General features: G+C 41.3%; 1 protein-coding gene across 2 annotated transcripts in view; it reads left to right on the top strand.

Moving 5' to 3' along the window:
• LOC126456890 (division abnormally delayed protein-like) overlaps positions 1-24,223 on the top strand; it is a 1,035,355-nt gene extending 1,011,132 nt beyond the window's left edge. Inside the window, exons 6-8 of one of the 2 annotated variants that reach the window (XM_050092724.1) lie at positions 13,760-13,886; positions 19,310-19,466; positions 22,593-24,223. In XM_050092724.1, coding sequence (XP_049948681.1) covers positions 13,760-13,886; positions 19,310-19,466; positions 22,593-22,771 — 463 coding nt within the window. In that variant the 3' untranslated portion in view covers positions 22,772-24,223. The remainder of the gene's footprint in view (positions 1-13,759; positions 13,887-19,309; positions 19,467-22,592) is intronic. The other variant, XM_050092725.1, reaches the window with a different exon arrangement.
• The last annotated feature ends 667 nt before the right edge of the window (positions 24,224-24,890 follow it).

Genomic DNA, 24,890 nt, shown 5'->3' on the forward strand with positions numbered 1-24,890 from the left:
GCAAGCAGTAAAGGAAACAAAAGAAAAATTCGGAGTAGGTATTAAAATTCATGGAGAAGAAATAAAAACTTTGAGGTTCGCCGATGACATTGTAATTCTGTCAGAGACAGCAAAGGACTTGGAAGAGCAGTTGAATGGAATGGACAGTGTCTTGAAAGGAGGATATAAGATGAACATCAACAAAAGCAAAACAAGGATAATGGAATGTAGTCTAATTAAGTCGGGTGATGCTGAGGGAATTAGATTAGGAAATGAGGCACTTAAAGTAGTAAAGGAGTTTTGCTATTTGGGGAGCAAAATAACTGATGATGGTCGAAGTAGAGAGGATATAAAATGTAGACTGGCAATGGCAAGGAAAGCGTTTCTGAAGAAGAGAAATTTGTTAACATCCAGTATTGATTTAAGTGTCAGGAAGTCATTTCTGAAAGTATTCGTATGGAGTGTAGCCATGTATGGAAGTGAAACATGGACGATAAATAGTTTAGACAAGAAGAGAATAGAAGCTTTCGAAATGTGGTGCTACAGAAGAATGCTGAAGATTAGATGGGTAGATCATGTAACTAATGAGGAAGTATTGAATAGGATTGGGGAGAAGAGAAGTTTGTGGCACAACTTGACCAGAAGAAGGGATCGGTTGGTAGGGCATGTTCTGAGGCATCAAGGGATCACCAATTTAGTATTGGAGGGCAGCGTGGAGGGTAAAAATCGTAGAGGGAGACCACGAGATGAATACACTAAGCAGATTCAGAAGGATGTAGGTTGCAGTAGGTACTGGGAGATGAAGAAGCTTGCACAGGATAGAGTAGCATGGAGAGCTGCATCAAACCAGTCTCAGGACTGAAGACCACAACAACAACAACAAGTATAGGGCGTTCCGGAGCCCCTTAAATTACTTTACTTCCGCTGGTCGGCGGAAGCCGTGCACCGATGGACACGCTGTGCACGGCAACCGCGACGGCCGCGCCAGCTGGCACGGCTGGGCAGTGGGCGGGAGTGGCTTTCACTGGCTGGCTTACAGACGCAGCTAATGCCGCACGTCTGCGCTCCGACACGTCATTTGTCGGCTCTCTTAAACCCTCCTTTGCGAGTGCCCCAGTTTGCGTGCCTCCGTGTGCGTTGTTCGGTGCCCCGGTCACCCATCGCAATGACCAAGGGTGTTGAGTCAGCAAGTCGAATTACTCCAATTTGCACGGTTTCCGACTCCTCCAAGAACGTTTTACTGCTGCACCTACTTCACCATCCTCCGTCTACGTGCTGCGGCGAACCGCACGATCCCAAAGCGCTGCAGTCATGGACAGTGCGGCTGATCCCGGCGGAGGTTCGAATCCTCCCTCGGGTATGGGTGTGTGTGTTTGTCCTTAGGCTAATTTAGATTAAGTAGTGTGTAAGCTTCGGGGCTGATGAACTTAGCAGTGAAGTCCCATAAGATTTCACACGCATTTTTTTCATCTCGACTGCTAGTGATACGAGGCCGTTGGGATCCAGCACGGCGATCCGTATTACCCTCGTGAACCCACCGATTCCATATTCTGCTAACAGTCATTGGATCTCGACCAACGCGAGCAGCCATGTCGCGATACGAAAAACCGCAATCGCGAAAGGCTACAATCCGACCTTTATCAAAGTCGGAAACGTAATGGTACGCAATTCTCCTCCTTACACGAGGCATCACAACAACGTTTCACCAGGCAACACCGGTCAACTGCTGTTTGTGTATGAGAAATCGGTTGGAAACTTTACTCATGTCAGCACGTTGTAGGTGTCGCCACCGGCGCCAACCTTGTGTGAATGCTCTGAAAAGCTAATCATTTGCACATCACGGCATCTTCTTCGTGTCGGTTAAATTTCGCGTCTGTAGCACGTCATCTTCGTGGTGCAGCAATTTTAATGGCCAGTAGTATAGTTTCAGTTGTGGCCACCAAGTGTACATCTGGCGCTGCACATTGTTTGTGTGGCGGCATGGGACCCACGCCGTCATTTCACAAGACTTAAAGTAACTTAACGGTATGGATATCGAGAAGAGAGGCCGTGCGTTGTTACTGATCGTGGCTCTACCCGTCATTCGATCCCTGCAAAACCCTACATTTCAGCAGGATAATACACGACCGCATGTTGCAGGTCCTGTACGGGCCTTTCTGGATACAGAAAATGTTCGACTGCTGCCCTGGCCAGCACATTCTCCAGATCTCTCACCAACTGAAAACGTCTGGTCAATGGTGGCCGAGCAACTGGCTCGTCACAATACGCCAGTCACTTCTCTTGATGAACTGTGATATCATGTTGAAGCTGCATGGGCAGCTGTACCTGTACACGCTCTGTTTGTCTCAATGCCCAGGCGTATCAAGGCCGTTATTACGGCCAGAGGTAGTTGTTCTGCGTACTGATCTCTCACGATCTATGCACCCATATTGCGTGAAAATGGAATCACATGTCAGTTCTGTCCAATGGATACCCGTTGATCATCTGCATATCTTCTTGGTGTATCAATTTTAATGGCCAGTAGTGTAATTTGTTTTCCAGCGTAAATCGATTCCACGTTAACGCTTTAACATGTCTACCAAGTTTCACTGACGTACGACCCCTGTGCGTAGCTTGACAACCCGGGACAAACACCACTGCGTTCAAAAGTTTCATCTCCTTTTCACGCTACCACTCACGTCATTATCCATCGATAATACCGACGTCATGGGTGGGAAACCTGACCAAGTCTGACGACCGTTGACTCGGCGCCAGTTATTTATGCGAGGTGCCACACACGCGGCGGCAGCTGGCAGCTGGCAGCCTGAGTGAGCCCTGCACACTTTTGCCGCATCGTTCCACGCGGTGCTGCGAAAGCCAAGCGCGCACCGAGGCTGGCAGGCAGCTGTGCCCGGGAGTATTCAGCGTGTGATGATATTGTAGCGCGGGGTTAATGCCTGCTAACCTCGTTACGCCGGACGCCCCGCCCAGTTAGCCAGAGTCGCTCCCCTTCTCACGGTCGGCGTCCGCCGCGAGTGCCGCTGGACTTGTTTATCATGCGCGCATGTTTGCGTCCGTGCCGGCTCGTACTATACGTTTGTGAGCGGGCTTTTCGTTATCAATTTGGGTACGCAACTACCACTCTCTCTGTGTGTGACTGTATAATGCGTTAACTTGCTACACCGTTCATTACTGTCGAAGCACCAAAATTCGTGCGTCAGCTCTCCGAGCACGTGTTTCCCTTCGCAGTACTATTTCTGTGCGCCATTTTGTGCGTACCCCTCGTCAACATCTTTACCCGGCAAGCCATTGTACGGTTGTGGAGGAGAATACATCTCGTACTACCATCTCCCCCCCCCCCCCCCCCCCCCAATCTGTTCCGTTTGCTAATGGAGCATGGGGAGAATGATTGTCAATAAACCTCCGCAAGAACTCCAATTTCGCTGAACTTTTCGGGAGTCGTAATACTTTAGCAGATGTTTCCCGGAACGCACGATCGTTGAATTTCAACAGCAATCCTCAGCGTATGCGTAACGCCTCCAGACCGTATTTGAAATAGAGAAATCCAAATCTCTGCTACTTTCAATTTATTTAGTGCTTTGTTGTTCGGTTTGCCATACGCCTAAATGTTTTTGGCCGCGTAAGCTTATCCGTTATCTATATTGAGACCATCAATAAATTTTTCAGCATAGAGTTTTCGTTTTTATCGACGTCAAAAACAGCTAGACCTAAGTACCGGGTGATCAAAAAGTCAGTATAATGTGAAAACTTAATAAACCACGGAATAATGTAGATAGAGAGGTAAAAATTGACACACGTGCTTGGAATGACATGGGGTTTTATTAGAACAAAAAAAAAAAAACGAAGTTCACTAAGTATCCAACAGATGCGCGTCTGGGATTAGCCGAGCGGTCTTAGGGGCTGCAGTCATGGACTGTGCGGCTGGTCCCGGCGGAGGTCCGAGTCGCCGGCTTTGGTGGCCGAGCGGTTCTAGGCACTTCAGTCCGCAACCGCGCGACTGCTACGGTCGCAGGTTAGAATCCTGCCTCGGGGATGGATGTGTGTGATGTCCTTAGGTTAGTTAGGTTTAAGTAGTTCTAAGTTCTAGGGGACTGATGACCTCAGATGTTAAGTCCCATAGTGCTCAGAGCCATTTTTTGAGGTCCGAGTCCTCCCTCGGGCATGGGTGTGTGTGTTTGTCCGTAGGATAATTTAGGTTAAGTAGTGTGTAAGCTTATGGACTGATGGCCTTAGCAGTTCAGTCCCATAAGATTTCACACACATTTGAACATTTGAGATGCGCGTCGTTTGGTGATGATCGTGTGCTCAGCCGCCACTCTCGTCATGCTTGGCCTCCCAGGTCCCCAGACCTCAGTCCGTGCGATTATTGGCTTTGGGGTAACCTGACGTCGCACGTGTATCGTGATCGACCGACATTTCTAGGGATGCTGAAAGACAACATCCGACGCCAATGCCTCACCATAACTCCGGACATGCTTTACAGTGCTGTTCACAACATTATTCCTCGACTACAGCTATTGTTGAGGAATGGTGGTGGACATGTTGAGCATTTCCTGTAAAGAACATCATCTTTGCTTTGTCTTACTTTGTTATGCTAATTAAATCTATTCTGATCAGATGAAGCGCCATCTGTCGGACATTTTTTGAACTTTTGTATTTTTTTGATTCTAATAAAACCCCATGTCATTCCAAGCATGTGTGTCAATTTGTACCTCTCTATCTACATTATTCCGTGATTTATTCAATTTTCAAATTTATACTGACTTTTTGATCACCCGGTACTTTCGTTTAAACATCGAATATTGTCAATAGTAACTAAATTACGTAAGTAATTTACTTACGTAGTAATAGTAAGTAAATTACGTAAGAATCGAAACAAAGGTTAATGAAATCAAGAATTATTCTCAGGCAACTAGAAAATGGCACTGTAGCCGAAATGGGCCTATCGCAAACCAAACAATAAAGCTCTAAATACTTTAAAAATAGCAACAATTTGGATTTCTCTATTTATAATGCCTCTGCGACAACACAAACATCTCTATTGTTAGCGCCTGTAACTGGAGATGGTTCAGCGATCCGTAACGCTCTCACACCGACTAAACGATCCCGTGACGAAACGCGCCGCTCTTCGTTGCATCTGCCCTATCTGATCTATTAATCCAATCTGGTAACGGTCCCAGACTGATGAACAGTACTTAAAGATCGGCCGAACGAATGTCTTTTTAAGCCACTTCTTTCGTGGATGTATTTCGTTTCCTTAAATTTTCCCAATGAATCTCAGCCCGGTATCGATTTTTCCTACAATTTGCATTATGTGGTCATTACATAGGTCGCTCTAGATGTAGCTCCCAGGTACTTCACGTTAGTTACTATTACCAGTCACTTGTCCGCAATAGTGTAATCGAATAGTAGCGCATCTCTTCGCGCATTTGCCGGCCTGGTGGCAGAGCGGTTCTAGGCGCTTCAGTCCAGAACCGCGCGACTGCAGGTCACAGGTTCGAATCCTGCCTCGGGCATGGATGTGTGTGATGTCCTTAGGTTAGTTAGGTTTAAGTAGCTCTAAGTTCTAGGGGACTGATGATCTCAGATGTTAAGTCCCATAGTGCTCAGAGCCGTCTTCGCGCATTTATTCGCAACACATTTATTTGCTTTGAGAGTCAACTACTAGCTCCTGCATCAATCGTCGATCCTGTACATGTCTTCCTGCATTTCGCCACAGCCCTCTGGCGTTGTAACACCCCAGTACACAACAGCATCGTCCGCAAATAGCCTCATGCAGTCTCCGACGTTAGTCAGAGGACAATTAATGTATATTGTAAACAGCAGCTCCGTTCTCCTGGAATTAAATTCATATCTGTCAATTTTGTTACGTTAAGAAAGGCGTGTTGATCCCTATCTGCAGTTGGAACAGAAAGCAGAAAATTCTTCGTTAAACGAAGTCCAGGGTTAATTTAAGAAACGTCTTGCAAAATATCTGTTTCTTTCCGATTTGACACAATTATTGATCACGCAACTGTATTTCTTCTATTATAATTGTCATTATCGATATAGGTACATGGAAAAAAATATTAGTCGTCTCATTAAAAGAGCACGCTAGTCGCTTTGTAATGTTTCACACAGTGTAGAAATGGTACCAGGAGGTCACCACTAACAAAAGTCGTGCCAGTTGAAACGTTCCCTTTCATTTCGTGTATTCAGATATTCCAATGAAAGCTTCTCAATAAGCGACATTACATAGCATTGCGAAGAATAGTGAGCCTCGCGTAATTTAAAAATCGCGACGAGAAAGGGTGGCCCAAAGTTGGAGAGATCCAGCACCACGATAATGCGTGTCCACACGTCACCAAGGTCACACAAAGTGTAACGACCAAGTTCAAATGGCAGCAGCTTGAGCATCCGCTGGTAGTTACTTTTGAACAAAGATTTCAAATACATCCGCAGTGTTGTTTCGCACGTTTTTGTTTGAACACACATCCTATACATGTGTCAATTTTACTGTCATAGATGCATGGTACAAAGTGTGTGTGTAGTGTATGTACCATCTGAGGAAGATGTTCATACATTCGACTCACAAACTGGAGCGTCCACCACTTTGTATCAAGCGTTGACGCTAGTATTTGAAAATAAAAAAGTGTCGTTATTGGTAACTTACGTAATCAGTACTACAGTCTTACTAAATAATGACACTAGTAAAGATCTCCTAAAAATAATGCAGTTTCGTGACCGAAACACAAATGAACGTTTTGTTTTTACCCCTCAGAAAATTTCATTTTCCCCCTCAGGGAGCACTTACCCCCAAGTCGAAAACCACCGCTCTAAGGGTGACTGATCAGGAGAACGGAGAGGCTGGTCAAGGCTCCAAGGCTCCACACACTGCTCAAGACGTTTGTCACGTGAACTGAATTGTGGGGTCTTGCATTGTCTTGCTGAAACATGCCATTTGCAACCCTGGTCATGGAAGGTATGACAACAAGATCTACCTTTCGTAACACGAAATGGCTAGCATTAAGCCTCCTACAACAGGTACTAAATCACTCCTCATGCCGTATCCAGTAGCTCCCCACGTCATGATTCCAGGAACTGAAGAGGTAAGGGACAAGAGAATCGCTGCTTCCTGTCACCCTCCACCAGGTCGTCTACGGACACGTGGGTTCGATCTTACCGCCACAAAAAGATGCGAGACTCATCGCTGAGCACCACAGAATGCCATTCAGAGTCCCAATTGACCCAGGTTCTAGACCGCACAAGTCCCTGTGGTACGGAGTGAGCGGTAAATGATTCTTGGCAACACGAGATCTCAATCCAGCTTCGAGTAATCTTTACACTGCATGTCTGAATGAACAGATACTATTGGCTATAGACATCGGTCCGAAATTACTTCTAAATGAATTCGCTGAATGCGAATAACTTGGCTTCAGCTGTGTTAGGTATAATTGTATTACCCGCTGGTGACATATGAAAATTTTTGTCGGACTGGCACTCGAAACTGGATTTTCCGCTTATCGCGATTGCTGACCTTAACTATTTTATGCAAGGGTAGGCTAAGGTGACCGTCCGCGATAAGCGGACAATCCAGGTTCAGGTCCCGGTCTAGAACAAATTTTGGTATGTCGCCAGTAGATAGTACATCTACACCGCAGCTGAAGCAAGTTAGTCGCATTCAGCGAATTAATTTGGAAGTGATTCCAGTAACCTGTTCCCGACTGTTCGTGGCAGCATTCCGGCTGTGATCTCTACCAAGAGTTCAGCTGTAGTGATCAGCCTATTCGTCAGAGCCAGTCGAAAACTACTACGATGTTCTCGTTGTGCAGTCCCTCTGGAAAGACTCACGCCTAGTCCTCTTGCCAGGCTGTTGTCGTAAGTCTCTCTCCTCGCCTGCAGTTGACTGTCTGTTCCGTGTGTCGGAATGAGACCCCTCGCCCCCGTCCTCCCTCCGACCCCCCTCCATCTCGCACCGAACGAGATGGTGTGCGACATGGCACAGTGGTTAGCACACTGCACTCACATTCGGGAGGACTGCTGGTTGGTTGGTTGGTTGGTTGTTTTGGGGAAGGAGACCAGACAGCGTGGTCATCGGTCTCATCGGATTAGGGAAGGATGGCGAAGGAAGTCGGCCGTCCCCTTTCAGAGGAACCATCCCGGCATTTGCCTGGAGTGATTTAGGGAAATCACGGAAAACCTAAATCAGGATGGCCGGACGCGGGATTGAACCGTCGTCCTCCCGAATGCGAGTCCAGTGTCTAACCACTGCGCCACCTCGCTCGGACTGCTGGTCAAACCAGCGTCCGGCACCGGCCGAAGTGGCCGAGCGGTTCTAGGCGCTTAAGTCTGGAACCGCGCGACTGCTACGGTCGCAGGTTCGAATCCTGCCTCGGGCATGGATGTGTGTGATTAGCTAGGTTTAAGTAGTTCTAAGTTCTAGGGGACTGATGACCTCAGAAGTTAAGTCCCATAGTGCTCAGAGCCATTTGAACCTACTCCAATGGGACCGATGACCTCACTGTTTGATCCCCTCAACCAGATTAACCAACCACTCTATCTCGTGCCAATGATGCGACCTTTCTCAAAGTCTGTAAGGTGGCGCTAAGCTGTAAGAGCACGTCTTCTGGGCATGTTGCGTTGCAACCTCCGCCTAAAAAGTTCCAGCAACTATATACGCACCTAATAGTTGCCACGTATTCACACCGTTCTTCACTTTAGGAACTGATTTTTCTGTACTGAAAATAAGCTCGCGTTAGAGTGAAATTTTAATCAACGTTTCTCACAGGCATGCAAATACTGAAGCAAAGACTACTAAAATTCCCCGTCGTGAGAGCTTGCATTTATCAAAAATATTGTATTACCAGATTGGCACCGTTTGGTCATACTACTCATAGAGTAATACTTCCCATTTGTGGCATCGCAGCACATTCGCCCAGCCAGTGAGCTGTCATCAGCGTGGTATGTGCAACAGTACAAACCTCACAGCCTCTTTCTAAAAACAGCTGGACTTTCCTGCAGGGCGGGAGACAGCCAGAGTTTCCGCGGCTGAAACATTAATAACCTGCAGGTGTGGGTGGGGAGGGGTGGAGAGAGGGGGAGGGGAGGTGGACGGCCCTGTTACTCTTCATTAGAGCTGCCGCCTCGATGCCGGCACGAGAGACCAGCTGCGCGCTACAGCCACCTCACCGCAGCCATTCTGCCTCATTTTAATGAGAGTGTCTCTCTTCTGCCAAGCGCTCTGTTTTCACTAGCAGCTCCTCGCCTACTGCGGTCCGCTGAAAATGGCGATGAAGAGCTTGCGTTTACCTATTCTGTCCTCTTCTGTGACCAGGTGGAGTAGCTCACAAGGGAACCTCCCCATCGCACCCCCCTCAGATTTAGTTATAAGTTGGCACAGTGGATAGGCCTTGAAAAACTGAACACAGATCAATTGAGAAAACAGGAAGAAGTTGTGTGGAACTGTGAAAAAATAAGCAAAATATACAAACTGAGGAGTTCATGGGAACATATGCAACATCAAGGACAACAGGATAGCAGCAGCTCCATGGTCTCGTGGTAACGTGAGCAGCTGCGGAACGAAAGGTCCTTGGATCAAATCTTCCATTGAATGACAATTTTTATTTTTTTATTTTCAGTTTATGTGACAAACTCTTATGTTTTCATCGCTTTTTTGGGAGTGATTATCACATCCACAAGAAAACCTAAATCGGGCAAGGTAGAAGAATTGCCAAGTGTACAAGTTAGGTGGGTCGACAACATATTCCTGTCATGTGGTGCACATGCCGTCACCAGTGTCGTATAGAATATATCAGATGTGTTTTCCTGTGGAGGAATCGGTTGACCTATAATAATAATAATAATAATAATAATAATAAAGATTTTATTGTCTTTAGGCCATTACAGCAATTGACAACGTCAAATGAAGTTACAATTTATAATTCAGTGTGATAAGGTATTGACTACCGAAATATTTTAGCTTATATTACAATAAATGTACAGTGGGTCATCTGTTGGATTACTGCATTTTACAGTTGAAGAATTCATTGATATCATAGAACGGGTGGGCAATAAACCATTCATGCAGTCTTTCTTGCGATCAAATGTTTTCGGTTCCCATTGGAGAGGCACGTGCTTTCGTCTACTAATCGCACGGTTTTGCGATGCGGTCGCAAAACACAGACACTAAACTTATTACAGTGAACAGAGACGTCAATGAACGAACGGACAGATAATAACTATGCAAAAATAAATAAAGTAAAATTTTCACTCCAGGGAAGACTTGAACCAAGGACCTCTCATTCTGCAGCTGCTCACGCTGCCACGGGACCACGGCGCTTCTGAGCTCACATTCTGCATGATGTTGCCTATGTGGCCCATGGACTACTCAGTTTGTATATTTTGCTTATTTTTTCACAGTTCCACACAACTTCTTCCTGTTTTCTCAGTTGATCTGTGTTCAGTTTATCAAGGCCTATCCACTGTGCCAACTTATAACTAAATCTGAGGGGGGTGCGATGGGGAGGTTCCCTTGTCAGAAGTGAACTAGTAAGCTCACCGAACCAAATACTCCTCGCTTTGGAGTGCTGTAGACAGTGTATAACTAATATCCTGATCCTCCACCGCTGACAAATTATGGCAGTGAAATGTGTGTGTGTGTGCACACCACTCAGTTTTCTAGGACCAGCGCATCAAGATGGGTAGACATGGGGACCTGACAGAAACGAGCTATCGTGTTTGCCATGTGCAAATGTCCATGCCATGAACGAAGTTGCCGTTTTTGTTGGTGTATCAGTGCCGACTGTCCAGCGTGTTCCACAAACAGCTATGAAACACAGGTTAAGAGGACAGGCCGTAAAACGGATTGTAACCGACAGGGACCGCAGACGAGTGAGTCATCTTGAGAATGACAGATGGTTTCAAACCCAACAGGAATTGCTGCCTACTGTTAATGCAGGTCCATCTCAGTCACCGAGCGAGGTGGCGCAGTGGTTAGCACACTGGACTCGCATTCGGGAGGACGACGGTTCAATCCCGTCTCCGGCCATCCTGATTTAGGTTTTCCGTGATTTCCCTAAATCGCTTCAGGCAAATGCCGGGATGGTTCCTTTGAAAGGGCACGGCCGATTTCCTTCCCCATCCTTCCCTCACCCGAGCTTGCGCTCCGTCTCTAATGACCTCGTTGTCGACGGGACGTTAAACACTAATCTCCTCCTCCATCTCAGTCAGTTTCTGAGCCAACACTGTGAAGAGAACTGTACGCTGGAGACATCTGGAATCGGGTACCTCACAGAAGGCCATCGTTCACAGCATCATATAAAAGCTGCAAGTCTTCACTGGGCCAAACAACACATAAAATGGGCAATATCTGACTGGGGACTTGTAACGTGCTTCGACGAGTCACAATGTTGCTGGTTTTCAAATGATGCAAAGCGTCAAGTGCGCCATCAGTTCGTTGTAGTATTTAACCCACTGCATGTTTTTCGTGCTATGACTAGCGACAGCTCATTCAGGTTATTCCGAGCATGAACCAGGATGTTCATTTCTGCACTAGCAATGAAAAAGTATCATTCCCTTTTCTCTTAAATTCATGAAGAGTATAATGTGTACGCATGGCTGCTCACATACATTCCTGTTTTGATGAACACTGGTGCACCCCATTGCACCTCGACTGGATCGACAAATCACCTTATCTTAATCCCATATCAAATATTTTTTTTCATAATACAGGGCCATAGTCGTAATACGTTTCTTTAAAGTCAGTACCGCCATTAGACTGTTGTTTATTTGCAGTGTTACATTTACACTTACACGATCATGATTTCGGCTTCAAAGTTCCATTATCAAGTGTTTTAAGTGGCTGTATAACACTTAAAACACTTGATAATGGCTCTTTGAGGCCAAAATCATGATCATGTAAGTCTAAATGTAAAACTGCAAATAAACAATAGACTAATGGCGGTATTGACTTTAAAGACCCATATCAAATGTCTGGGACTTTCTGCAGAAAATGGTTCAAATGGCTCTGAACACTATGGGACTTAACATCTGAGGTCATCAGTCCCCTAGACTTAGAACTACTTAAACCTAACTAGCCTAAGGACATCACACACATCCATGCCCGAGGCAGGATTCGAACCTACGACCGTATCGGTCGTGCGATTCCAGACTGAAGCACCTAGAACTGCTCGGCCACACCAGCCGGCGACTATCTGCAACAGACGGTGAAATTTAGCAATCAGTATCCCTGTAAGTTGCTACATATGGCCAATCTAATCACCAGTGAGTGTCTTGGCCTGGGATACGGCATACCTGGAAATTTGTGGAAACTCTTCTTCACCAAACAAAGGTCTTTATCGAGGATAGAGGCCTGTGTGATATTTCCTATGGGAGACCAATTTTCTGTGCAGTGTACCTAGTTTGTTTCATTTTCCTTGAACATCGAGAGCTTGTCTTAAAATTTGTTTCCATGACTCTGCTTCTGAAATTTTTGCATCCAGTTTTCTTCAGTTCCAAATACAGCTGGTCTATTGGTCATTCACCACCTCATACACCAGTATCTTCTAGAGTATGGGAAGTGGACGTGTTCCCTCTGGTACTTTGCTACCGCAGCCTGTTCAGGCTGCTGGCCGGAGTGGCCGAGCGATTCTAGGCGCTACAGTCTGGAGCCACGCAACCGCTACGGTTGCAGGTTCAAATCCTGCCTCGGGCATGGATGTGTGGGATGTCCTTAGGTTAGTTAGGTTTAAGTAGTTCTAAATTCTAGGGGACTGATGACCTCAGCAGTTAAGTCCTATAGTGCTCAGAACCATTTGAACTTGAACCTGTTCAGGCATATGAGCTACATCATTTGGCCATTGTTGTCTGTTATCTTTGTTTTCAGGCAATGATTGGTTGTTCCGTCACCCCATAAAGTATTTGCTTATTCTTCATCACCAGTCATTTATATTTCACACAAAGCCAAGGATTCCTTTTAAAATTCTGCTCTCAAAATTAATACTTTCTCATTGTCTCCATTTGTGGCACTGCAGACCTACATTAGATTAGATACGCAGCTCGCCCTGTTGAACCACAGTGATGAGATTCTCGAATATGTGCAACTTGTCAGAAAAATAAAAGTACGTATCTACATTCTGCTATTATATTCACACTCTGCAAACTGCCATTAAACATATGGTTGGTGGAAGGTACTCACCATTGCTTCACATACTATGGTTTCTAGCTCTTTCATTCACACATGGTGTACAGAAAGGAGGTTAGTTTCGATGCGTCTGTGTGCACTGTAATTTGTGTAATCTTATCTCTGTAGTGCCTATGGGAGAAATATGTTATACACTATCTAATCAAAGTTATTTGGTCTTCTGTTGGCGGACATTAATATGGGGTGTGTCAACCCTTCACCTTTACGATGACTGTGCAAAAGGCGTACTGTGTAACAATATAGTCATGAACATAAATTGAAAATCCTATCCTTTGTCGTTCAGTACACTAGTTTTAGTCCTATAAGATCTGGCATGGCATCCTATATTCTTTTTTCCCCTCACACTTTAGCGAAAAATTAAGGTAAAGTTGGTAATTTAAGATGAACCTATGGTTTAGCACATCAGGCAGACCATATTTTTCTTGCAGTTTAAATTATCCCATGAATGATTTTTTTGTCAGGTGTCAGTAATATTCAAATGTTTCATTAAGTATTGATGAAATTAAAAAATATTTCTCTCTGTGGGTACATATATTACAAATTCATCTGTTACTTTTTTGGTTGTTGACCTAAGTCTTCTTTGTTTATTTTGATTAACAGGTACACGAAAACTGTGGTGGCTTCAAGTGTGACTGCACAGAAGTATAATCCTGAACTGACATGGACTCCATACAACCCCGATGCACGAATTGCCGAGCTCAGTGACAAACTGAGGCATATAAAGCAGGTATTGTTTTATTCCATGAAGTTGAACAGTCCACTTACTTTCCATGTAGATATACATATGATTTAAAAAGCTGCTGAATTGTTCTGATAAAACATATTACCTTTTTGATCAAAATGTACAAACACTGTAAAATCATTTAGCCTCATGCATTTTCATGTGCTTTAACCTCCATAGTTAAAAGTTGTCAAACTTCTCATTTTAGTCCCATTTTATTTGTACTTTGAATTCAGCCTGTGATAGAAAAATATTTCCAGATCGTATTCAATCTGGCACAATTTTCAGAGCTACCCTAGTTCTAACATGAAAACTGATTCATCTGCAAATGTTTCAGATACCTCTGGTCTCTGTATATTTGCCTGTGCTGACTTTTATGTATTTGGCTAAACTGTTGGTCAGAGAACTCCCTTCTACACATAAAGTACAAATCTCCATTAATTTCATCTGTACAATAATTTGTGTCTTAGTATACTAGCACAAGACTGCATTGACAACTGCTGTGCCAATACAGCCATTGTAGAGTTTTTTTATTCAGTAAGGACTTCCTAGTTAATTTATTCCTGCAGCTGTCCTCACTTTTAATTTAACATAATAGCATGATTTACTAAATTTAATGTAAATGAAGGGTTGCACGTGCAACAAAACGCTGAAAGAAGGAAGAGAAGTAAAAAGTTCACTTACAGATACAAATTGGTTGGAAAATGAGTCATTTACCTCAATATTCATGTACTTTTATTCCACTGTAGAGCTCTTTAGCTTTGCCAAATTTCTGATAAGACATCTTGTACCTTCAATGCAAATTTAAGATTCAGCACTTTTTTGCCAGGTCGCTCTGAGGACATTTTTGCCTCATATTGTATACTGACCCCATCTCAAACTCCTCTTGCAAGCTGTCATCACATGGATCAGCAATTAATTCACATTTTGACATGTAGATATCACCAGTGGATGAAACAATTTGAATTTATTTTATGTATATTAAATAAGTATTAACTCACAAAACATAATTTTGGGCATCTAAGTAATCTGAACATAACTAGCACATATTAATGCTGGAATTTTAATGTCAGTTGTCTCTCTTGGTAATGAAACATTAATTAAATAATAATTATATATAAAAAACAAAGATGAGGTGACTTACCGAACGAAAGCGCTGGCAGGTCGATAGACACACAAACAAACACAAACATACACACAAAATTCAAGCTTTCGCAACAAACTGTTGCCTCATCAGGAAAGAGGGAAGGAGAGGGGAAGACGAAAGGAAGTGGGTTCCTTTCGTCTTCCCCTCTCCTTTCGTCTTCCCCTCTCCTTTCATCTTCCCCTCTCCTTCCCTCTTTCCTGATGAGGCAACAGTTTGTTGCGAAAGCTTGAATTTTGTGTGTATGTTTGTGTTTGTTTGTGTGTCTATCGACCTGCCAGCGCTTTCGTTCGGTAAGTCACCTCATCTTTGTTTTTTTATATATAATTTTTCCCACGTGGAATGTTTCCTTCTATTATATTAATTAAATAATAATATTAACATAGGCTATAGAAGTTTCACAATAGTAATAATGATTTATGTTATGCTAATTAATTAACAACAAACAGTTTATTTCATTATCACCCTCACACCAAATCATTCATATCATCATAAATATGCATCTTGCACATATAGTAGAAAATTTCACAAATTGCTCCTTCTTTTGTAATATTTATGGAATATTCCTCCAATAAGTGGAGGAATTTTCATTACTGATTAACTGAAGATTCAGTTCAAGGTTAATGAGGACAAGGCAGTTCAGGTTATCTACATACAGAAAAAAATAATTTCTTTCTTTCTTTCACTGGTGCCATGTCCTGCGCTGACACAGGGTCAGCATTGTTAGGAACAGATTTGACAAGGTTAGTGAAAGGGGTGGCCAGATGCCCTTCCTGTCACCACCGCATACCCCCTGGGATTGAATTAGTGTACCCTGCTGTCTGTGTCGAGTGTAATTAATGGAATAGTGCGAGTGTGTTCAGATGTCTGCAAGTCATGTAACTAAGGCAGAATATGGGGACTGGCCCAGCATTCACCTAGCAGGATGTGGAAAACCACCTAAAAACCACATCCAGGCTGGCCGGCACACCGACCGCTGATGGTAATCTGCCAGTCGGATTTGATCCGAGGCCGGTGCACCTACCCGAGTCCAGGAAGCAGCACATTAGCGCTCTTGGCTAACCTAGCGGGTATACAAAAAAACACTAGCTGCCATTCATCTCACCAACTACAAATTTTGTCTGTGTCATTTTGTGTCTTCCTACACTCACTCAACTCTGACACCTCCACCACTGCATCATCAGCAAACAACAGCAGATTGCTGCCTGCCCTTTCTGCCAAATCATTTATGTATATAGAGAACAATAGCAATCCTATCACACTTCACTGTGGCACTCCTGATGATACCATTGTCTCTGATGAACACTCTCCATCAAGACAAAGTCTTCAAGCCACTTACATACCTGTGAACTTATTCCAAATGCTCGTACCTTCATTGCCAGCCTACAATGGGGCACCATGTCAAATCCTTTCCAGAAATCTAGAAATATGGAAGCTGCCTGTTGCCGTTCATCCTGTTTGCAGCATATCATGTGAGTAAATGGCAAGCTGAGTTTCACATGACTGATGCTTTCTAAAACCATGGTGAATCATGGACATACGCTTCTCAGTCTCAAGAAAGTTTATTATATTTGAACTGAGAATGTTCAATGACTCTCCAGCAAACCAAAGCTAGGGATATTGGAGTGTAATTTTGTAGGTCCATTCTTTTACCCTTCTTACATGCAGGAGTCACCTGTGCTTTTTTCCTGTCACTTGGGACTCTGCATTGGGTGAGAGATTCAAAATAAATGCAAGCTAGGTAAGGCGCCAATGCCATAGAGTACTTTTTATAAAACCAATTGAGATTCAATCTGAAGCTGGTGACTTACTTGCTTTCAAATCTTTCAGTTGCCTCTATAAGCCAGGGATGCTTGTTACTATTTCATCCATATGGGATGGTATGTTTGTATGATTCTCCTGTGTGAACGATTCCTTGAACGTAAAATTTAAAACTTCAGCTTTTGTTCTGCTATCTTCAACTGCCTCACCAGACTGATCAACTAGGGACTGAACGGAAGCATTAGACCCACAATATCATGAATCCAGCATGCAGTAAATGTCATACTGTAACGAAGTGGCATGCTTGTATGTGTTACTGATCAGCATTTCAGTGCATCCACCTAAAGCAGGCAGCAATAACATTGTCTATAGCCAATTTACATGGAAAGATTAAACAATGAGTTTCTCATTCAGAAATTGCATTTGGATCTTGCTTATTTGTGAAAAGCCAGTGTTTTGCCTAGAGAAGGGGTAGCATCTACCACCACGTTCCAACTTGATTGCAGCAGGTTTGAGCCTATCAATACTGTAGCTCTTAGTTCTGAGATACTGCTACTTATTTTGGTTGGGATCTCATGACTGTCAGGGAAATGTAAAACTGATAGGCTCAGAAAGACTATACACAAATACCAATATCACAGAATGGAATACCAGTCTCTGTAGGCCTTGATTCTGTTGCATTCTAATTTTGACACTTACTGGTAGATGTTCCTCCTCCTTACATCAGGCATAATATGATCTTATCATAAACAAACAACATTCAAATGTGATTTCTGAGTGAGAAACCTACTGTGTAATCTTTTCTTAGATACAAAAGAAAGGTTACATTACTCCTGCTTATTTGGTGCAGTTGCATGTAGTATTCTCATGCCAGTTTGACATTTCTTGCATCTAACCTTCACAGTGCCATAATTTTAATGGCCAGCCATCTCTGTTAATTTTCTTGTTTCAGTTTACTCAAAAGTTGGCAAGAAATCTTGTGGCAAAATACCTGAAGCTAGATAGTTTAGTAACATTCAGCATGCTTGAAGACTTCACTTATTTTTGGAGAATTTTCCGCCTCATCTTTCATTTCTTACTGGTTCACTACATTATTTGATTACCTTACTCTCAGAACTAGACAAACAGTGAATAATTCCTTATCCTACTAACTACATCACATTACACTGAGGCGACAAAAGCCATGAAATACCTCATAATATCATTTCAGACCTCCTTTTGACTGGTGTAGTGACATGGACTGAACAATTCATTGGAGGTTCCCTGCAGAAACATTGATCCATGCTGCCTCTATAGTCCTTAATAATTGCGAAAGTGCTGCCGGTGCAGGAGTTGATGCATGAACTGATCTCTCACCTACATTCTATAAATGTTCAATTGGTTTCATGTTGGCTAACTGGGTGGCCAAATCATTCACTTGAATTGTCAAGAATGTTCTTCAAACTAGTTGTGAACAATTGTGGCCCGGTGACATGGCGCATTGTCATTCATAAAAATTCCATCACTGTTTGGGAATGTGATGTCCAGGAATGGCTGCAAATGGTCTTCATGTAGCTGAACATAACCATTTCCAGGCAATGATCCACGTAAACACAGCCCACACCATTGTGGAGCCATCACCACAGTTTGCTCAGTGCCTTGTTGACAACCTGTGTCCATGGCTTTGTGGGATCTGTGCCACACTCAAATCCTACCATCAGCTAATATCAAGTGAAATCAGGACTCATTTAACCAGACCATGATTTCCAGTCATTTAGGGTCCAGCTGACGTGGTCACGAGCCCAGGTGAAGAGCTGCAGGCGATGTCACAATGTTAACAACAGCAATCTGCTGCCATAGCCTATTAATACCAAATATTGCCACTGTGTCCTAATGGATACATTCATCATATGTTCCACATTGATTTCTGCAGTTATTTCACAAAGTGTTACTTGTCTGTTAGAACTGGCAACTCTACACAAATGCCACTGCTCTCTGTCATTAAGTTAAGTCCGTTGGCCACTGTGTTGCTCATGGTGAGAGGTAATACCTGAAATGTGGTATTCCTGGCACTTTTGACACTGTGGACCTCTGAATTCCCTAATGATTGCCAAACTGAATGACCCATATGTCTAGCTCCAACTACCATTGCATTCAAAGTCTGTTAATTCCCATTTTATGGCTATAATCATGTTTGAAACCTTTTCACATGAATGACCTGAGTACAAGTGATAACTCCACCAATGCACTGTCCTTTTATACATAGTGTATGTGACACTGCTATCATCTGTATGTGTGTATGTTTCTATCCCATGACTTTGTCATCTTACTGTACATAAATCTTTGTTGTGATTAGAGCTAAGACTGAGTAATTGAACTAGGCTGAGAACTGAAGATAAAAATAATTCAGGTAACAATAGGAGTCATGTGTTGTCTTTCCACCATACATCAGATTGATTACTCATCTTGAATACAATATCTGCATGCATGAAACAATTCATACTGGATACCTGGTTTCTTTGAGCTTACTTTTGTTTATTTGCAGGTTGTGGTAAGCCAATTGACAGAAACACCTCCAGCACTCTCCTTCACTCATTACGAAGAGGGAAGTGGAAGTGGACAGGAGCCAGGTGGAGGCTGGGATGCAGAACAAGATGGAGGATGGCGAGATGATGGCTCAGGTTCTGGAGACATACCAATTGGTGAGACCTGTTTCCTTTTCTTTCATAACTCATACCAAACAAGCTGCATTTTTTAAACTTCAAAAGAAGTTATTTGATCATGCAAAACATATAATTTTTTGGTCATTTTTGATTGTGTATATAATACAAAAAGTTTCATTACTGCAGCACTTACTATTGTGGTGCAAGAAGTTCCTCGGCTGTTGGAGCAATCATGAACAACCACAAAAGATTTTTTTTAATAATGAAAGAATAGCTTTTAGTAGATAGCAGCTATTTTTTCAAGACTTACAGTGATCAATAACTTTGAAAAAAGTATGTACACTGACAATAAGTAGTGATGGAAATAGTACAAAATGAATGGCAGTGACACCACCTTTTAAAATAAATAAAAATAAATGTTACATTAGTGATTACACAAAGAACACTGGATGTGGCTACTGCCTTATTTGCACATTGATAGTAGATATGTACTGAACCATAACTAATGTTTACAGTTACTGCAGTGTGATACAGTATCATGCATCACTTTTCTATTGTAATGGATTCAGCACTGTAGTGTTTCCTGGAGACATAGTGTGATGTGCCACACCCAGATGAGAAGCATAAACCACTGATGTCATACTTTTCCAACCTTATCACTCCATTCAAAGGCTGGCTACTCTGACGAACATACATCATCATGTTGGAGCTTCATTCTGCTATTAATTAAGTTTCACACCTTCACTTTGCAGAAACTGAACTGAAACTCTATTCATTCCTGTTCCTGTGCACCTTGTGAAAACCCAATACACTGTTAAGAACATACTTACCACTTTAAAGGCAGCTATCAATATTTATTTTCTTTTTTAGTTATTTTAACATCAACAATTAATTTTCAGTGTCAGATTAGTTACTGTAAGTTCAAATGAGATTCAGAAATAGTTACCCCCATGAATAACAAGGGTAATCAATGTCAAATTTCCATTATGTTCATCTTGAAGCAAGAATTAATGAGATTAATGACATTGATGACATAATCTCAACATGTTCTTAGTTGAAGATTATATTAATGAGTAAAAATACACCCTCAGGCATACTGCAAGGGTTAACTTTAAAGACACAGAGACAAAAAATGCCATTAGTTGAGATCCACTGACTGGATACAAAATGTTGTAACCCCCACTTCATGGCCAAGAAACACACTATTCTGAAACAACAGATTAAATTGTCCATTAGTCCACAAGACCAAACATTACTAGTTCTTGACTGAAATTAATGTAAGTACAAGTGTAAATACTTCATTGTGCACACCGTAACTACCAGTATGATAGTATTAATCATATTTTTTATTTTATGTATAGTTTCTGTAAAATAAAGAAATATAGTGTACCACAAATTGTTAGAAATCAGGAACTGGATATTACAAAAATTTCACATATTAATTAACTTGCACATTTGTTACATCAGCAAAGGAGTTCGAGTATCTTTGCAGCAGCCTCCACCTTACTGGGTTAAATTTTCTTGAGGTATAAGTGTAACAGTCTTAAATTGATGTACACATTTCTTCTAGCTTTCATTAAAGTTTAATGAATGCCAAATAGTTTTACAATCATACTCTCACTAAAATCATACTGCACTGACCTGCCATGAACTGGATCTGATTTTGTGGACAGAGCCATCAACCTATAAATGTAGTTATAAAAATCGAGACCAGTCCGCTTAATGTTTATATTACAATTATAATTACATTACACTTGTACAAATTAATTACGGTACAATTTGGATGGAGTGCAACATAATGGTATATAAGGTCTGAAAACAGATTTGTTATGTGGAAACATTAAATGTGCGTGATTTTGGTTTCAGATTTACAAAATATTTTCCTTTACATTCCATATTTATCAAATTGTAAGTAAATACATAATTAGTTCTTCAGCTATGTTGCTAAAATTTTGTGTTATACACTGGATATATTCATACTGTATTCTTAGTTTTGTAGGGATATGATACTGTTTACATTCAAACAAACAAACTTTTACATAATTGAAAATAATGATAATGTTGTCTGTTTTTAAGAAGAACATTGTGATCAGTAGTTAACATGAAAGATTGAAGAAAGTCATGGGTCTGAGTATTTTTTAGCGTAAAAAAATATGGCTTGAGTAATATATGTAACATATTGCATACTTCGGTATGTAGTTCTAGGTCTGTTGCATTACAACATGTATTGCAATAATAATATTAATCATAGTTTGAAATAAGTCTTATGGTGGTAGAAACCACAAGTACATCAAATAGAAGCATTCTACTGGAATTTTATGTCACTTCATGAAGTGCAGATAACAGGCTCATTAATCTAGTCGTACAGTAAATTGGAAGGCATTGCAATCCCTATATAAATGTATGTCTAATCCCATCGAGGTAAACAGCAGCAGTGGGTGTAGTTCACATCATAGAGGCAGAATCAGGTAATAGCAGCTGGTGAAGGAGAATCTGACAGTGAGCCAACCACTAGGTGGTCTTATAATGGGCTGCCATAGAATTTCATATGACCAGTCTGCCAGAGATATCATCACTAGACATGGGCAGTGCTACGCATATTGCCAAGTTCATATCTTTCACTTGAATATCTGGTGAGGTTACCAAGCAAACATGATAAACCAGACTAAGAGCTTGAAAGAGCATGTCAGAAAATTAAAAACCACACTTAATGCACTGCAAATTGAGCTAAGTACACAAAAGGCAGGTGGAAATAATCTTACACAAATCTCAATTGCAAGGCTGCAGATATTTCGAAACTTTTAATTTTGAGCAGTTCTTTTTAATGAATGTTTTGATGTTTTGTTCAGATTATTCTGCTTCTGAGATGAGTAAAAAATTGAAACCCTTATATCTGTTATTGATAAAGGCTGTTACCTTGGGTATGTTTGTTAAAGAAATAAGTCTGAATTGTATTTCATTTCATACTTTCATAAATTCAGTAATCTGTTGGCTGCATTCAAATTAAACAATTGCAAATTTTACGATGGAAAGGATAGATTGCTACTCAATAGTATTTGCTTCTTCATAACAATTTGTCCTATCCTCTCCATAATGTTGTTATTAGTCAATCCTGAATTTTCTGTTGTTTGATTTTACATAAACAAGTGTTATTTTTTGTCTTAGTAGGTGGAGGAGCAGGAGGAGTGGATACTAGTTCAACAGATCATGCAGTACATGTCTCACCAGGTGAAGGAAGAGATGAAAAGAAAGCTGATTCGGGAGCTGATACTGTATTCTCCTGCAGTCTTCTGCTCATTGTCTTTGGCGCAACAGCAGCAACATCATATATATATGATGGTTAGATGTGTCTGTATACCGATACTCCAGCTATCAAGAAGCCTGGGTTCCCATCAGTTCACGCATCACCAACTCACATCCAGTTGTGACATCTTCTGAAAACACTGGTCAACTATTAAAACACTGACTGTGTTGCATTGTGTGAAATTAGTGTATGTACTGAATCATTGTGACTGAGAAAAAAATGCAGCCTGCACAGTGCAAGCTTATGATATAAAAGAGATTTATATATATTCATTATTTCTTCATATATTAACAAATTAATATCAACCAGTCTTTAAAATTATATTGTGGTTGCAATTGTTTGTTAATATATGAACATAATAAACATAGTTACACTATGAATGATGGCCAATATGGTTTCAAAAGATGTTTATTTTTGGTTCACAAATTATGTCTGTGCCCCTGCATCTAAACTTTTGTACTTAAACAGTACACTGTATTTGTGCACAACATAAAATGCTATTAGTTTTGTTTTTCACAAAATCATCTTTCTAACTATGAAAACTTAACATCATTTAAGGAGTTCTGAATCAGTACACCATTATCATTGTTAACATAAATTCCATTGTGGTCCATCAGATTGAGAAGCTGAAACCGGACTGCTTCATTAGCACCTTGGCTTGGTGATGACTAGGCATTTTTATACACTCATTCAGTGAATAAATGCATTCAAACACTGCAGAAATCATTTTCACAGATCAACATACAGCACTAGCCCATCGTTGTTTAAGGGATGCTTCACAGCAAAAGAATAAATAGTCAGCACATAAATGACAGCTCTCATAAAAGGCACAAGAGGCTGATGTTATCATGTAATACAGTGTTCAAAACAAAATAATGTTTTACAGTCATTGAAGGATTACAAAAATAGTATCATTCTGTTAGCGATATGTAAAAAATCATCACTAAATGCATTGACTCTGGAAGTGTTTTCAAGTGCTTTAATTACTCAATGTTTCATTCGTAGATTTTGGCCATACATTTTGTCTTCAGAACCCTGCTTTCAATTTCCACCTTTCAGTGCATAGCTGACATTTCCATTTAGACACATAAATTTTCATGGTTGATATAACATGAGACTAACATATCTAGGAAGAATGTTATTGTGTGTGGATGAGTGGTAGTGTGTTAAATACTTGTGTATTCTAAAAATCACAGTTACGCGGTTATACAGTGAAGTTTTACTGTAAGTTTAAAATAGAAATGTATCACACAAATTGAAAGGCACAATTAAACTTGCTCATAATTTGGGGTACAAAATCCATAACAGTTGCACAGGGACAATCTTCTCTTGATTCTTTCACCCAGAACAGGCTGTCATATCTTCACCCTAATTATGTGAGCAGCAGAAGCTGTTTAAATTGTTTACATACTTACATAAGTTTACAGCATTGTGACATAAATCAAGGAGACAAAGTGACCCAAAAATTAAAAAAAAAAAAAAAAAGAAAAAACATGACCATGTTATGAATTACAGAGCTATTGATTTCTGAGTGTTTTTGTTTCCCTCCTGGGTAAATCACCGAACTTCTTTTTCTGTGTGTTGGTTATATAAATGTAGATGTTTAAGAGATAAAGTACTGACCCCTCTTATACATCTTGAAAATGATACTTCTACTCATGAAACCAATATTATTTTACACAAATGTGCAGATTCGATGAAAGAAAACAAACAAAAATTTTAGGGAAAAATCTTGTGTTATTGTCTTACATGCATTTCCTTACAAAATTATTGAGTGACATGGAACAGAATGGGCAATGAATCTCATTAAGTTGAGCGTTAAAATTTTAGTAGGATAGTATCATGAAATTTCTCTTATGTATAGAACATATCATATATGTTCATATCATTTACATATGTAAGAGAGAAGTATTTTGCTCTCTTAAGCTTCAACAAATAGTTCTTAATTACTGTCCCAGTAATCAGAAATGAAAATGGAAAGACTATCTCATGGACTGGTATGTTTTATACATACTTGTTCAGCATTATAATTTTCAGTGGACAGTAATGCAACTTAAGCATCCAGAAGGGAAAAAAAGTTTCTGTGAGAATGCAAAATAAGAAGAAAACAAGTGTGACTCTGTCTCTCCTTCTTCTGTACTTCAGCTACTAGGTCTTCG

The sequence above is a fragment of the Schistocerca serialis genome, chromosome 2, assembly GCF_023864345.2.
Source record: "Schistocerca serialis cubense isolate TAMUIC-IGC-003099 chromosome 2, iqSchSeri2.2, whole genome shotgun sequence".
NCBI lineage: Eukaryota > Metazoa > Arthropoda > Insecta > Orthoptera > Acrididae > Schistocerca > Schistocerca serialis.